Source organism: Barbus barbus (assembly GCF_936440315.1).
Source record: "Barbus barbus genome assembly, chromosome: 19".
In the NCBI taxonomy this organism is placed as follows: Eukaryota; Metazoa; Chordata; class Actinopteri; order Cypriniformes; family Cyprinidae; genus Barbus; species Barbus barbus.
In genome coordinates, this window is record NC_136747.1 from 8,205,139 (window position 1) to 8,222,818 (window position 17,680).

At 37.1% G+C, this 17,680-nt stretch overlaps 1 protein-coding gene across 1 annotated transcript in view; it reads left to right on the forward strand.

The window, feature by feature from the left end:
- Positions 1-1,756: 1,756 nt before the first annotated feature.
- LOC306884944 (atrial natriuretic peptide receptor 1-like) overlaps positions 1,757-17,680 on the forward strand; it is a 103,543-nt gene continuing 87,619 nt past the window's right edge. The window contains exons 1-2 of the mRNA XM_079441204.1: positions 1,757-2,366; positions 3,259-4,035. Coding sequence (XP_079297330.1) covers positions 3,288-4,035 — 748 coding nt within the window. The 5' untranslated portion in view covers positions 1,757-2,366; positions 3,259-3,287. The remainder of the gene's footprint in view (positions 2,367-3,258; positions 4,036-17,680) is intronic.

Genomic DNA, 17,680 nt, shown 5'->3' on the forward strand with positions numbered 1-17,680 from the left:
AAAGGTATGTAATGAATTAGGTTGAATAGCTGTCAGCTGTTAAATTTCAGTACACAATTAGATAATACCAATGTAGGTCAACCAGTTACAAAGCAATGCTTAATTTTGTTCAGTCTGTGGTGTAAAAAGGTTGCATTAGCAAAACACTCAGGTCAGGTGAAAGTGTCTGAATAATTTTTGGTTACAAGTTTTTATTAATTTTCCTGGTAGTCCACTGTATGAAGAATTTTTGGGTATAATATGTCACTTTATTTTGCGATCCTCACTCGCATAAATTAACTATAGTGTCTTGCACCCAGTAGTAAAAAATGATATCAAAAATTATATGTGGTGTCTGAATAATTTTTGGTTTGACTGTACTATATACTGCAGAAATAGCAAGAGTAACATGGTAGTAATCGAGCATTGTCAGAGAAAGAGCGAGTGACAGAATGAGTAAGGGTGCAACATATCCTGTTTTGGAAACTGTAGCCACTGGTATGTGTGTGGTTGACCAGATGAGGTCAAAGGTGCGAGGGGGGTCCGGATAACCAGCATGGGCAATCAGGGAATGAATGGAAGGGCATTTGGTCAGCTGGGTCACAAGGACGGTGGCAGAAGTTTGAAAGTAACACATCGGCCCTCCTGGAGGCGGGGAAATAGAAAGTGGCTCACAATTTATCGGCTGTCAGTCCCTCCCTACGCTGCTTATTTACGACCAGCCATAACCGGGAGGTGCTGGCCTGGTGCACAGCATGTCTTTCCCGGCGTGTTCTGTGTACGGGAAGCCAGCAGCTGAAGTCCTCCCTGTGCTTTATTGATCTGGAAGTTGTTTGTCAGGGTGAGTGCTGCTGACGCGCAAGATGAGACGATCCTGCAGAAGGCCGAACGGAGAAAAGAACAGAGCGGAGGAGAGGATGGAGCAGAAGCCAATAAAAGCGTAACGGACTGCACAAAAATAAACTGTTTTAATTGGGAGGAAGGGGGCGAAAAAACTGGAACAATGAGGAGGAAGAAAGGCATGTGATTAAAATGCCGGAGGTCGAGAGGGACCCCACCTCACCTCACCTCACACCAAACACTCGCACAGTGGCAGGGACAACACGACAAGTCCTGCTTTCTCATCTATCCAGCAAACTGTTTTTCCTGTGTATTCCCATGCAAGAGGTCAAGTCATTGTTACACAATGATAAAGTAGCTTCTCATCCTGTGTAGGGCACAGTCATCTTGTAGCTACAACAAACATATGTCAAGCAGCAATGTAATTCCTAAACAAATGATTCATTCACAATCACAGAGCCACAAATGTCCTCATCACTCAGTATTCATTTAAAATGCGCACTCACACACAAAATATATATGACCATAAAAATATATGGCTGTAACCATTTGGGGCAACTAAATGTAAAAATGCTAAATTGTACTAAGTTTTTAAAAACAGAAATACATTTTAAAAATGAAGAGTGAATTTTCTGTTGTTTTGTCTATTTGTCTATCTTTCGGTCTATCCATCTGTCTGTATATCTATTTTTGTTATAAAAAATATTAGTTATGTCTATTCTATAGTTCAATCAGCTATCAGATATCTATTTATCTGTATCGATTGATCTATCAATCGTTCTATATGCTCTCTTTTAATTGTTCTATCTTTCAGTCAGCTGTTCTATGTGTCTATCTATCTATCTATATGAGGTAATGATGCCACATGGCTGCGCAACAGTGCTGTAAACATTCTTTCTACATCTCTCTCTTTCTCCTCCTCCTCCTCCTCCTCTCCCTCCTGCACTTACTAGCACACTGTGTCATTCCCTCTCAGTTCTCTCCTCCTCCCACCTTGAGCTTCACGTCGCTTTGACTGACCCAACACTCATCGGATGAGCTTGAGGGGAGAACAGCCTTCAAACATAGACCCTTTCATTTGATTTTGTAAAATAAAAAAGTCGAGTTTTGTAGATGCAAATGAGAACGTGGATTTTATTTTGACTTCACTTTTTGTTGTGAGATCGCGCGCGCACTGAATCAAAGACTCTGAGATTTGCCCATCTTCTCCAGTCGAGACAAGAGCAAGGAGAAGAGGACATGTTCAACAGTTTTTAACTAAAGAAGACTCAATACTCATTAACAAAGTTTACAAGAAATTCACATGCGCACCAGGAAAGGGAAATATTTCCTCTTTGCGAATCCCGTTTCCTCAGCACAATCAGAGACAGAGGGGATCTTGAGAATTCATGCTGGTTTCTGTAGAGAGGGTCAAGATACTAAAGTTTCACTCCTGTAAGAATCCTGTAAAAATCAACGCGTTTTCTCTGGAAGAACAGGAGATTTGCCGCCAGAGGAAGGCTAGGATTGCAGAGGGATTATGACACCAAATGACGATCTGATCTGTGGTAAAATATTTAAACTATTTTTACTGTTTTTGACTGTTCAATTATGTTTTATATCAAACGTGTGTATTAATAGCCTATATTAGGTTGAAGGGTTGAAGTGAAGGCGACTAGGTCTGTACTTGCGTCACGTTTAAGAAGTTCAAAGGGATTTTTTTCAGCTTTGCGTTTTAAGACGTGTAAAATGAAAATAGGCTAAATTTTTAGAAAACCCCCTGGTTCAGTTTAATTCATTTGCGCTCGGTCCAGATGTCGTTGAACGCCAGAACGCTTCATATGTAACATTACATAGCATAGTCTACTCAATTATCAAAAACATATGGTCACAGTTTATTTTAAGGTCCAATTCTCGCTTTTATCAAAGATTAACTACGACTTTTGCCTCAATAAACTTCTTATGTGCTGCTTATTAATAGTTAGTAAGGTAGTTGTTAAGTTGTATTGGGCAGGATTATGGATGTAGAATATGGTCATGCAGAATAAGTGCTTCTAAATACTAATAAACAGCCAATATGTTAATAATTGGCATGCTAATAAGCAACTAGTTAATAGTGTGAATTGGTATACTAAAGTGTTATCAATATATACTTTATATGTAGGCTATATTTGATACATGTACTCCTAAAAATACGTTTGTTTGTTTTTCCCATAGCAAAGCCACTAAAGAACCATTATGGGTTTCCAAAGAACCTTTCATGACACAGTTTTTAAGAGAAGCATTTTTTTCTTAGTGTGAAGAACCTTTTAATTATTGAAATAATCTTTGTCCACTGAAGAACCTCTGCTTATTGTTTTTCTCGTTTCATTTCTGTCAACAAGTAACTTTGTGAATGATGGACATTTTCAGTTCTGCTGAAAGTATGTCTCAAGTGTGTCTCTGTCTTGATGTTTTTAGAGTCTTAGTCCTTCCCATCCATTTTGAGAATGGAAGTGTTACTGATGGGACCGCTGAGGCTCACTCTTCTAGTTCTGCTGAGCGGTGTGTCATTTGGAGTGGTTGAACTGGAGCCCCTCGCTCAAAACCAGCCTCAGTCTCTCAGTCCCCATCTACCTCAACAGAACATCACCCTGGCAGTCATCCTGCCTCTACACAACACTGAGTACCCCTGGGCATGGCCCCGTGTCGGCCCTGCCTTGCACTGGGCCCTGGACAAGGTGAACTCTGACCCCAACCTGCTGCCAGGCTTCCATCTACAACTTGTTTTCAACAGCAGCGAAAACAAGGAAGGTGTGTGTTCAGATTCAGTGGCTCCTCTCGTGGCCGTGGACCTGAAGTTCTCATACAACCCCTGGGCTTTCATCGGGCCGGGATGTGACTACTCGTCTTCATCGGTGGCCCGTTTCACCACACATTGGGAGGTTCCGATGATCACGGGTGGAGCGAGAGCGTTAGGTTTCAATTTGTACTCGTCCATCACCAACATCGGCCCCACACACAAGAAGCTGGGCGAGTTTGTGGTCAGGATGCACCGGCATTTCGGGTGGCACAAACACGCCCTGCTCATGTTTAGCGATAATAAGAACGACGACCGACCATGCTACTTTGCCGTGGAAGGGCCGTACACACAGATGCGCGAGGACAACATCACGGCAGATGACATGTTGTTTAATGAGGATCATGAACCCGTTCGTTATGAAGTGCTGCTCCGGGAGATCAGCCAGAAAGCCCGTGGTAAGTGTGACACTCGGTGGGGTGGGAAAACGATGTCAAGTACTAATGACAGGCTGATGTTAGATGTCACATTTGTCAAATGAAAAGCTCTTGTTCACATTGTCTGGCTGTCATTGGTTTGAAGAAGCTCATCTAATTTTTTTGGCTTGGACTTGTTACATGTTGTCATTTATTGTAGCACATTCCACTGAAAACAACTATGTTCACACAGCAGCGTAATACAGTTGCCAATCCCATTTGGAACGATACATACCCTTGTGAAAAAGAAGTGTGCTTAATTGTACTGAATTTGCTCTTGGAGTGTACTTTGATTCTTAAAAGTATATTTTTATATAATTTATTATTTATAATATAGTATCGTTGAAGTAAAAGGCCACTTAAAGAGAGTACACTTTTGCGCACTTTGTAATAATATCAAATTTTTCATTTAAAAAATCGGGTCCCACTTTATATTAGGTGGCCTTAACTACTATGTACTTACATTGAAATTAATCATTTGATACAATGCACTTATTGTGTACATGTTTTTACATTGTACTTATATATTTAAAAATACCTATATGTAATTACATCTGTAATTAATTTCTGTAATTACATTTATAATTACACTGTTGACCCATCCCTTACACCTAAACCCACCCTTAAACCTACCCAGACCACCAAACCTGTCACTAACCTTAACCATATCCCACCTCTATAGCAGCAAAAGTGATTTGAAATACAATATGACCTCAATAAATACATCATACTGATTTTTTGATGTAAGTACATAGTAGTTAAGGCCACCTAATAAAAAGTGTGACCAAAAATTGTAATAAATTGTAATTGATGAGTTGACTAACATACTAAAACGCATGTAAAGTACTTGATTATAATTGTAACTGTAGTGTTATTTGATATTAAATTTAATGTAAATAAATTTAAATGTACTAAATTGCTGCTTCATCATTACAAATGTGTAATTACAAAATATATAATAAAAAAAAAACATAGAAGTAATCTAAAAAGACAAAATAAGTCATTATGAAATTACATATAAATATGCACTTAAGACTTACTTCAGTGGGTCAAAAACTAGCCACTGTTTAACTAAAGTTTACTTAATTGCATTTCATATAAATTTACACTATAATATTTTTTTATTTATAACATACAATTAAGTGTCTAAAAACATTACATTCATTTTATTCCTTTAAAGTTATTTCCATAATAAGTACTGTTTTTAAAAGTATGATAAAGTGTTTTTTTCACAAGGGTATGGTTTTGTTTGATTATGAAAGAAACTTATAATCAGACTCAGTACTTGAAATATAAAGTCACAGCTGAGGAAGTTCAGTTAATATGTGTATGAATAGACCTGCTGTCGTCACATCATTGATATGCAGTACATGTTACATAAGTGTGGCTATATCATTCCTGCCTGTCACTAATGTGAGTGCTATAAACCTCTCTCAAGTTATGAAAAATGTAAAAATATTGTGAGACTGGGGAGTTTGGAAAGGGAACCAGAAATGCCAAACAGTTGAGAATAAGAATCAAATCCATGAAGACAATAAGTTTTGTTATTTGCTACTGTTATATGGTTTTCTTTCTCTGTGGTAACATGCATTATTCATGAGTTAGAGCAGAGGATTGTCTCTGATGCCTGTCTATGCAGATGTTATTTGATCCATTCTTGTCACCCTTTATATATACAGGACGATTTGAGAGTCACACCTGGTATAAAAATGGAATATGGTTATCAGTCTTAAACATTAGCTGTTTACATGCAACCAGATAATCCATTAGTAATGGGATTGATGGCTCAATTGGATTGAAAATCCTTCATGTAAACACCTCAATCAATAGATCTGAATAAAATTTCAATAGGATTGGAAAGGGTGGTGCAGATCTGAAGTAATGTGATCAATAGGAAAGAATTTAAGCACATAAACACTTGAATTTGACAGTTTTCTCAATCAAATTCAAACCTACCTGTAGAGGTACATGTAGAGGTTTCATACGTTTTATGTCTTATGAACATGTGTATGTTTATGTAAGTCTTATGTGTTACAAACTGGTAAATGGAGACTGAATACTTACTAAATATTTGCTTAAAGGGGTCATATGATGCGATTTCAAGTTTTCCTTTCTCTTTGGAGTGTAACAAGCTGTTTGTGCATAGATAAGATTCCTGAAGTTGCAAAGACTAAAGTCTCAAAACCAAAGAGATATTCTTTATGAAAGTTAAGCCTCGACCACGCCCTCCTAAAATGGCTCATGTCTACGTCACGGTGTGGGAAGATTTGCAAAACACTGACCAAACGTATACGCAAAGAAAGAAGGAAGAACTATTATTCTAGCTGTAGTATTGTTGCTACCGCCGGCGCCATGTCATAGAGATGCTGTGTTTTGTTGTGAAAGCGAAAGTACTTTGTTTGGGCTTCCAAAAGAGGACACAACTAGAAATCAGTGGTTAAGTTGTATTTACAACATTGTTCCAGAACAGTTCAACCCAAATATTAGAGTGTGTGCAGCGCATTTTACGGAGGACTATTTCCTGAACCTGGAAGAGTAGCCTGCCAGCTATGCTCAAAGGCTGTTTCTATAAAGTGGGGCAGTTCCAACTTTTCAAGGACAGTCTGGCGCTTCTGACTCAGCAGTACATTTGCTTATTTAAAAAATTTGCCATTGACGATTCAAACGCGAGTTTTGAGCGGTGTAGAGTAGTGCTTGTTGTTTGTTGTTGCAGACATGGTAATGTTTAAACGTAAAAAGACAGTATAAGTCATTATAATCAGTAATTATGTCCCCACTGAATGCCTCGTTTATAATGGGTTTTATTGTTTTTGTGTCATTGCGCATCACAATACTGTGAGGGGCGTAACATTTCCATCTCATGCTTGAGGTATTCGGCCAATCACAACACACTGGATAGCTGGCCAATCAGAGCACGCCTTGCTTCTCAGAACGATGAGCTTTGTGAAAATCGCGTTTCAGAGGAGCAACAATAATGTACAGTATGTGTTTTTTAACCTTAAACCTTATAAATACTTTGCATTACACCAAATACACCAAATAATGTTCTTTTTAGCAACATCAAATGACCCTTTTAAAAAGCTCTTTTAATGTATGTCAGCTCCGGTAACATTCACTTTATCTGGTTCTGAACATGGCAACTGCGCTTGTGTTGAGGTTTTGTTTAGAATACATGAACTGCAAACAAATATGGGAATCTGATTGTGAAAGTTTAGGGTTCATATAAACAGAAATTTCAGAATATGAAATCAGATTGGATTCATTCAGATGAAAATGAGGGCATGTAATAACTATTGACTCTATGAATACAGCCGATTTGTTTAATTGTAAAAAATACAACTTACAAAAATAAAAGTAGTAGGATTTTTTTCTGTGGTTGGTAGGTTAGGGTGATTACAGAATACAACATTAAAATAATTGTACAGTAATGAAAATATAATAAACTAAAAAACTGCATTCATTGGATATTTCAGCGGTTGAATATGACAAATTACAATTACAAAAGTACACCTATTACATCCTATAGCAATGTGTACTTAGATAAGAAAAGAAGAAGAACATTAAATTTGACTGCTAATGCAAATATTGACAGAAATGTGACTGACAGGTTTATAACGAGATCCTATAGACTTTGATTAAGTGCAGATTTATTACTCAGGTCTGTCTGTGAGCAGTCACAGGTCCCGCACAGGTGAAGAGAAACAGCCCCCTGAGCTCATCTGTGCCTGAGAAATGATTTCACGCAAGCACAGCTCTGGAAACAATTAACTCAGAAGAGATGCAAGAGCACTCTACCTCGTCCCCGTGCCCCTATTCCCAGGGTCTGACAAAAACAACTGAGCATTTCATAAAAGTTTATACGGGTAATAAAATCCTGAGAATATGAAAATTGGAGAGAGACACAAAGGGAGAGACAGAGATATACTGAAATGTCGAGAGGGGAAAGAGTACAAACGGAATAATTTTGAGAAAATTACTGGCTCACTGTTGGCTTCACAAACCAGGAGACATAAGAGTCAAGGTCGTCTCCTCTTCAGAGACCGAATAAAAAGAACTGGCAGACAGGTGGAGATTGATAGATGCCTGTTAAAGAGCTGAGAGAATAGATGAGTGTTTGTCCCCTCGCTTTTATGATGCTGTTTTTTGTAGTTAACAAGCAAAATTGATTCATATTGATGCGTCGTGATTCAGAACTTATCCAAAAGAATTTGTAGTTATTGTTAATTATTTTTTAAAAAGCACATGTAGGACAAACCATTATGGATAAGTGATGTGTACAACAGTCTAAAGGCGGCACACACAATGCATATGTAGGATCTGTTTCACATATTTATATCATTCAAAAGGTGCATTTACACAACAAACAAACATACACTTGAGCCTTCAGATAAGTGTCACAGCCAAGGACAAAAAGGCTGAATGGAGATGCACTTTATAACATCTTAAAGAAAACCACCAGCCAGTGTTGTGTGTCATGACCTCTGTGTTTAAAGGAAGTATGTTTTTTTTTACAGAAGTCACAATAGGGAAAAATATAAGGAAGCCCGTTTCTGCCACAGAATACAAAATAAATAAATAAATAAAAAGCTAATATAGAGCCAGAGTGGTCTCATGAATTCAGTAATAAACTCATCGATTTTAAACATTCAAAACTTCTTGTGCACCGTTATATCTGTGAATTGTGTTTTGCATTTGTTAATAAAGATACAATAATCTTTATCATACACTGTAAATTGCAATTTGTCAACGTTCATTTAAAAAATCTTGCAGAATTGTTGCCTTCGAAAAATCTAGTTAAGGTTAATGTACTTAGATTCAAGGTATATTCAAGTTTTCATAAATTGGATTTCAGAGTGAACTTGTAGTAGTAACGTTAACATATTAACATAACAATGTTAACAATTGTTTTAATTTATATTTTTTTGTGTGAATTAAGTTTCAAACATGTGCATCATATCTTTTGCATGAATTATTAATGAGACCAGTCTGGCTCCAAATGGGAATTGTGATATTATCTTTAGTTGTTGTAGTTCCAAGATTATAAATATCACAATTATTGGAATAGTTAGGTATTTAAAAAAAAAAATTAGAATTACCCTTTAAATATGACTGAGGTGCAAACTTACAAAGAACACAATAAGTAGTGTTCCAGACGGCTCTGATTGATGCTGCGTACATAAAATGCGTGTACGGTAAATGCGTCTGGCAGTCTGGATGCTTACAATTAACTCCTCAACAGAAAAGTTGGGATCATTTGTTTGTACAATGGATGACATCAGTCTTATGTTCGGTTAAACTGAAGCAAGACAAACTGTTACTTACGGGCTTATCATGGTTTGTGCTAAGATGTCCGGGGAGGTTTTTGGTGGACATTTCACTTGCATTGCTGGGCCAGTCTATATGTCTACGCATTAATTTTGTATTTGTACAGCGCTTTTCACAATACAATCTTCCGATCAGCACTGCTCTAGCCAACTGCGTATACGCCCACCATTTAAAAAGGGTCAGATCGAAAGTTAGGCAAATTAAAACTAAAGAAAACATATATATACTGCATGTTCGCTAATTCAGAAGACCGCACACACAGCCCGTGTCTCTGAATGCTTCTCATACTCGCTCCGCTCTGCCCCACGCTGCGTGTCTCCCGCGTCTCACGGACGAACCGCACACACGCAGCCTGTCTCGTAATGCTCTTTTATACTCACGGTCTCGTGTCCGGTTTCAACCTGTGTCAACCTGTGTTGACAGGTGAGAGAATGAGCGTGATAAGTTGCAACTACAGCTGAGGGTGAGTGAAGGTGCGTGAGGTTATGTGTGTGTGTAATCAGAAGAGGGAGACAGAGAAGGATACCAGATTCATGACAGTTGGCCTTTTGGAAAGTATGTTCATTTACTGAATGTACTCAATACTTGGGAGAGGCTCCTTTTGCTTTAATTACTGCCTCAATTCTGCGTGGCATGGAGGCAATCAGCCTGTGGCACTGCTGAGGTGGTATGGAAGCCCAGGTTGCTTTGATAGTGGCCTTCAGGTCATCTGCATTGTTGGGTCTGGTGTCTCTCATCTTCCTCTTGACAATACCCCATAGATTTTCTATGGGGTTCAGGTCAGGCGAGTTTGCTGGCCAATCAAGCACAGTAACACCATGGTCATTGAACCAGCTTTTGGTACTTTTGGCAGTGTGGACAGGTGCCAAGTCCTGCTGGAAAATGAAATCAGCATCTCCATAAAGCTTGTCAGCCGAAGGAAGCATGAAGTGCTCTAAAATTTCCTGGTAGATGGCTGCGTTGACTGTGGACTTCAGAAAACACAGTGGACCAACACCAGCAGACGACATGGCAGCCCAAATCATCACTGACTGTGGAAACTTCACAGTGGACTTCAAGCAACATGGATTCTGTGCCTCTCCACTCTTCCTCCAGACTCTGGGACCTTGATTTCCAAATGAAATGCAAAATTTACTTTCATCTGAAAAGAGGACTTTGAACCACTGAGCAACAGTCCAGTTATTTTTCTCCACAGCCCAGGTAAGATGCTTCTGACGTTGTTTCTGGTTCAGAAGTGGCTTGGTAGCCCTTTTCCTGAAGACGTCTGAGCGTGGAGACTCTTGATGCACTGACTCCAGCTTCAGTTCACTCCCTGTGAAGCTCTCCCAAGTGTTTGAATCGGCTTTGCTTGACACTGACCGTATTCTCAAGCTTGCAGTCATCCCTGTTGCTTGTGCACCTTTTCCTACCCAATTTCTTCCTTCCAGTCAACTTTGCATTTAATATGCTTTGATACAGCACTCTGTAAACAGCCACACCTTTCAGTAATGACCCTCTGTGACTTACCCTCTTTGTGGAGGGTGTCAATGTTCGTCTTCTGGATCACTGCCAAGTCAGCAGTCTTCTCCATTATTGTGGCTTCAAAGAACAAGAGAAACCCGGAATTTATACTGTAGGGATGGTCATTTATTGAAACTCAAATGTAAATATTCTAATATTTTGACATACTGATTTTTGACTTTCATGAGCTGACAGTTCTAATCATCAAAATTAAAACAAAAAAACTTTTGAAATGTTTTACTTTACATGTAATGAATCTAAATATATGAAATTTTCACTTTTTGAAATAACTTACAAGAAAAAAATTTACTTTTTCACAACATTCTATTTTATTGAGATGCACCTGTACATAATAAATAATATTTTAGCATTCAAATACATAGCAAATACGGAAACATTTGATTTTGTGTCGAATGAGAGACCCAACGCTGGTTTCAGTTTCGTTTTAGCCTAAATTAATTCGTTTTGGCTTGCCGTTTATAGCTAGCTTCTTATATTTTTAATTCTTGTTCTTTTCTAAATACTGTTAATTGAAAGAATTTGTTGTGGAGTGAGGGAACTAAAATAGCCTAGCTATGTTTACAGTGTTTATTATAATGTTTGTAAACATTTTGCATTGGCATTAGGCCTATTTCTGAATTAAATAATCAAATGCGACTTATACGTGACTTTTCTCTCTCTCTCTCTCTCTCTCTCTCTCTCTAAAAAACATTTTTTTTATATATGCACTAGGGGTCGACCGATTATCGACCTGGCCGATTATTGGCACCGATATTAAGCATTTTTATGATAATCGGCATCGGTCATTTTCAAAACTGATGTGCCGATAAAATTATTTAATTATGAAACGTGCTATTTGGCTCTGATGCAGCCTGTCAGAACTCACCACTCTGTGGCCTAGAGCAGTCTCCGCCCACCGCGCATCTGATTTGTTGAGAGTCAGGAGTCCGACCAATCAACGTGGAAGACTAAAGGCACTCTCACACCGAAAGCGCTTGCTAACTGGTGCTGCTTCATCACGCATCAGTTATCTCTCAAAGGCAGCAGCAGACGTTGCTCAAGTTGCAATAAATTACAATCCACTACACTGAAGTTGTAAAAACCTCAATATTATCTATTTATGATTTCCGAGATGGGGGAAACGCAGGGGGAATCGCGGAATCCAGCAAGAGGTCCTCGCTGCAGCCTGTAGCACGATGACGTACTGGATCAGATCCAATACGTAGTGGATGTTTTACGCGCATGCGCTGTATAGGTCACGAATAAATTCATATTTTTATTTACATTTAATCATTTTGCAGATGCTTTTATCCAAAGCGACTTAGTCTAAGTGAATTCTAACAGTATGTAGCAATTAAGGGTTTTTGATCTACACTACAATACGCGATGACCTACATTACATTACAATGTAAAAACTTTAATGTCTAAATTCATCCACGATGTTTTTGTCTTTACTGGCGACTTCAACGTTTTTTTTTATTATTATTATTATTTCATATGTTATGGCCAGGATACCCACATCAGTGCTGTATCCATTATTAGAAGGATACAATAAGCACTGTAACATGATATGCAGAGTTTATTTGCAAAAACAGATACCTAAACCTTTTTTCCGTTTTTCAAAACTCACGTTTTTAATTATGTAAAATTTGTATTGTGTTTTGTTGTTAATTAGCTGTTTTTTGTTTTGTTTTTTAGTCAAAATAACCCAACTGCAGTTTGATTGAGATTAATTTTAATGCACAATGAAGAAACATGATTTCTGAGAATTGTTAAAAACATAGTTATCTGTTTTTGCAAATTAACTCATTATGCAGATGTTGCACTGTAAATAGCCAATTATAAAGATATACATCAGTCTGACAGAGTTAGCTTGAATGTCTTTTTGATTGTATCCGTCATGTTTATTTAAATTTCATAGGGGATATTAAATTAATGCCGATCCATTTTGTTTATATAGCTATTACATACATTTTCAATAGGCTAATAATAATTTTTTAAAAACCATTACATTTATAACAAGACTTTACCTCGCTAATAACGCCTCAGTCTGGTAACATAAATGTTTTATTAGTTGCTTTTCACACATCGTCTGATGATACAACACAAAACACAAAAAAAAAGCCTTCATAAAGAGAGAGAGAGAGAGAGAGAGCTCTCGTAACGGAATGGATGGTATGTCTTTAATAGATCTATCTCCAGGGATTTAACTTGCATATGAATAACATACAAAAAAATAGAAATGGTCAGCTTTGTTACCTTGTCCACGCCGTGTGTGTATTTATTTGTAGGACATAGGATTGACTGTAAAAACCTGGTATAATCCGGGATAACGGGTCTATTGGCTAACGGAACCCCGACTGACAGGATTGTTTTTCTTCTTTTTATTTTTATACGGTATAAAAAAGGATGTCCGCATATTTTATAGGCCTATAACTTTTATACTCTGTCACGTAGGTCTATATAGCACAGAGAGTGAGAACGAAAAATAATATTTGATTTATGAACGAATTATTGACAGAACTATAAAACGATTATGGAAAAAAAGAAGACAATAGAAGCCATTTTTCATAAAGAAACAACATTGTAATTAGTAGATTTGTATTCCCAAAACGAATCAAACTAATAAAAAATAAACTCGTTCATTCAAAACTACTCCATCCTTGAGTAAAAAAAGTTTCAATAGCCTGCACTACAGGTTTAAAATCACAGTATACTATATTTTGTGTAAGCCTGTAAAACACCTATACATCTCGTAATTACAGTTTAATTTATATTTAATACTAGCATTAATGACAGCCCCACTTTGCGCATGCGCGTAAAACATCCACTACGTATTGGATCTGATCCAGTACGTCATCGTGCTACAGGCTGCAGCGAGGACAGACTCGAATCCAGTCATATGGAATTTACTGTATAAGGCGGAGTCACGGAATTAGTCAAAGTTTGGATGAATTAATCAAAAGTAGGTCAGTACACTTAAATCGACTCATGATATGGACTATTTGTAAACAAGCTGCTAAAAGACTATTTAAATATGAATTCTGCATGTTCGGCGTGTCTCTGTATATGTGAAAGGCACAAACGCGCGGTTTTGACACACACACACACACTGAAGTGCGCGACGCTCGCGGTGTTTTCCGCATCTGCCATGTCACTAAATGAGGACATAAATACATGAACATCATCCCAAGAACTGCTCTGAGAGTTACTTCATGAGCATTTGACTGTTTCGTTTGAGTAAAACGATCGTCATATCATAAATAGGCTACAGAAACTTAAGAGGTCCTCATGGCAACCCGTCAAAATAAAAGTTCGGTTTATTTACTAATGCTACTACAATTATTACAACTTTTGTTTAAAAGAACAATCACACAATACGCTATTTCTTACATGTTTTAATTTTAATAGTAAACACATTTGTTTGCCAAAAAATAGAGTTCAACTCTCATTTGATTAAAAGATAAATTAAATTAATGTTTTATGCCTTCATTTGCACTGCTCTGTAAATGAAAACTAATGGAAATTACTGTCACATAGGCCAAGACTAAGATACTGTCACATACGCCAAGATTAAGTTACTGTCACATAGGCCAAGATTATGATGACGGAAATTGGGACATTTCAATAGGCTATTGAACCAAGTGAGCCTATAACAGGCTATTAGTGTTATAGTTTCATTAAAATAGTTGCGGTCTTCTTCGCAACTTCTACAATGGAGCTATGAAGACAATTAATTTATTTACACGTATTATATACATTGCGCTTTTTAAATTAATCAACTGATGTGCATTAGATGATGAATTGAATAGTCACCTCTTGTAGGTTATGATTTAGTCAACCGAAAATAATTAATGAAGAATTATGAGAGGTTATGCTATTACACATACATTTCTAACATGTAAATTATTGAAGCCAAATACTTACATTTCCCCAAGCTGTTTAGCTGTAGTATTTAGTATTCATAGGCTTAATCCTGAAGCATGCAGTGGCCCCACTTTTAACTCTCTCTTTATATATTACCCTTATTGTAGATGGATGCATGGGGGAAGACAAGAGTAAGAAGTGCAACCAACACTAGGGAAGGCCGTTTTTGTCAGAGCCCTTGTTATTCTTAATTTTGACATTCATTTTCATTTTTACACCAGACATATATATCGGTTCAATATATCGGTTATCGGTCTACTTGGTCTGTAATAATCGGCATCGGCCCTGAAAAACACATATCGGTCGACCCCTAATATGCACAGCATATTTTAACCATGCAGCAAACCTTTTTAAATATTTTGATAAATTACTGAAAAAAAATGAACATACCTGAGAAAGAAAATCGGCCAAAAAATCTGCATTATATATCGGCCATCGGCTGCCCTGATTTCTAAATATTGGCATCGGCCAGAGGAAAAACCCATATCGGTCGACCTCTAATAATTACTCCAGTCTTCAGTGTCACATGATCCTTCAGAAATCATTCTAATATGCTGATTTATTATCAGTGATGGAAAAAGTCGTGCTGCTTAATATTTCTTTATAAACTGAGATAATTTTAGTATTCTTTGAATAAAAGAACAGCATTTATTTATAATAGAAATGTTTTGTAACAACATACACTACTGTTCAAAAGTTTGGGGTCAGTTTTTAATTTTTTGTTTTTTTTTAAGAATATGAATACATTTATTCAGCAATTTTTAAAATTGATTTTAAAAAGTGATAGTAAAGACATACTGTTAGGAAAGATTTCTATAATTTTGAAAATCCCTGTCAGGATTCAATCAATCAATCCTGTATAAAGTATCACAGGTTCTAGAAAAAATATTAAGCAGCACAATTGTTTCCAACACTGACAATAACCAAATATCAAATCAACACATTAGAATGATTTCTGAAGGATCATGTGACATTTAAGACTGGAGTAATGGCTGATCAAAATCCAGCTTTGCATCACAGAAGTAAACAAAAAGAATATTAAAACAAAAAAATATTTTAAATTGTAATATTTGACTATTACTGATTTTGTCTGTATTTTTGATCAAATAAATGGAGGCTTGACGAGCACAAGAGGCTTCATTCAAAAACATAAAAAATAGTAATGTGTCCAGACATTTGACCAGTACTGCATATAAACAAAAGACAGACTGTTTCCAGCATATTTATTAACATGTGATCAATATCAAAAGCAGCAGGCTGACCATGAGCAGCTTTGAGTACTACATTGCATTTCATCCTCAAGTTCTCAAACACATCTGGGTGTTCATATGGTCACATGTGGTTTGGCAATGTCCTGTCTCCCTGTAGCAGTCACTGTCTTAGGTGTCTTACATTACAGATGATGGCTTTCCTAAAGATAAAAGTGAAAAAGAAAAAAAAAATTATTTAATGCACCATATTTACAAATAATACTATTATTGTTTTATACATCAGTGCATATTGGAATTAACATTAGACAAGCATAAGTGATGAAAAATGTTTTCCGTTAGCTTTTGTAAACTACTGCAGTTAACTGTTTCACTATTCCACATTCAAGTTTAGAGAATACATTTCTATAACGTGTTACTCACTGCATTTATCTGCTGACAAGATAGCTAGACAACTAATGAGAACTCATATTTAATTACAACCCACATAACACTTGCAATAAAATGGAAATATAAAACTTTTTCATATTTGCTAGGCGCATGTCAACAATGACGGAAACACAATGCTGCATCATACTTGAAGAGTTAACGTAAATAAATACAAAGAATCAAATGGAAAAAACAAGAACTTTTCCATACCTGAATTGAAATGTGCGCTGTATATCCTAGAGCTGCTAGTGTCTATTCTTCTTCTCGCTTCACTGCTGCAATCCAGGCACGTTTATCGGACATCTAACCCTTTCATTTCCCATTATTTATAAATTAATGTTAGTTCCAGCCCAGAGGGATCACCCAAGCAACAAGGATCTATTTTAATTTCGACATTTTAAACAGCAGGATTAAATAAATTAATCGCAATCCCACTGTGCATCAAGTGCCTGCCGCCATTGTTTTGAATGCGCTCAAAAGCTAACCGGAAATGTCCAAGGAACAAAGACGTCACTTCCTTATATCGCCGAATATCCGTTGAAATGGTCTATAACACACAGTTCTGAATTTTTGTCATGCAGTGTGACTTAATGCGAGAAACTGAATCAGATATGTATCGCACTGTGAAATTCACACTGTGCGATATAGTCTCAGACTTGTGTATTATGAACTCATAATTTTTTTATTAAATTTTCATAAATTGCAAAATGTCATTTTAGAATTGTGAGATCGAAACTCACACACATAGTGTGTATGCTTTAGGATGGATAGTATGTGAAATTTGGATGCAAAGACAAGTCCCCGAGTGCCAGTAGATTCAGCGAATGCTTTTCCTATCTTGGAGCATGTACCCAAGAAATAACTGCAGTGTGTCTGAATATTGACTCCCTATCTGTGCGAGTAATTGCTGTCTCTCCAGAGCGATAGCAGAGTGGTGAAAGAACTGTGAGTGTAAACGGTCTTTAGCTGGGGCGCTCTGTGCTCAGACGGAGTCTAAATCTTCAGCTGCTGTGCAGGCGATTAAACGGGTTCAGACATTAGAGGAGAGGCTTGTTAGATGTCCACCAGAACATGGCATCCTTTAATAAGGCTCTCCATTCCTTGATCTCAGAGTCACACACACACAAGTGCATGTGAACATGCATTCGGACACAATCACACACACATTTTCTCTGTTCAGCTGGCGTAAACAACTCGTTGTTCATCTGTTGCATGTAATATCATAAAAATATATGTCA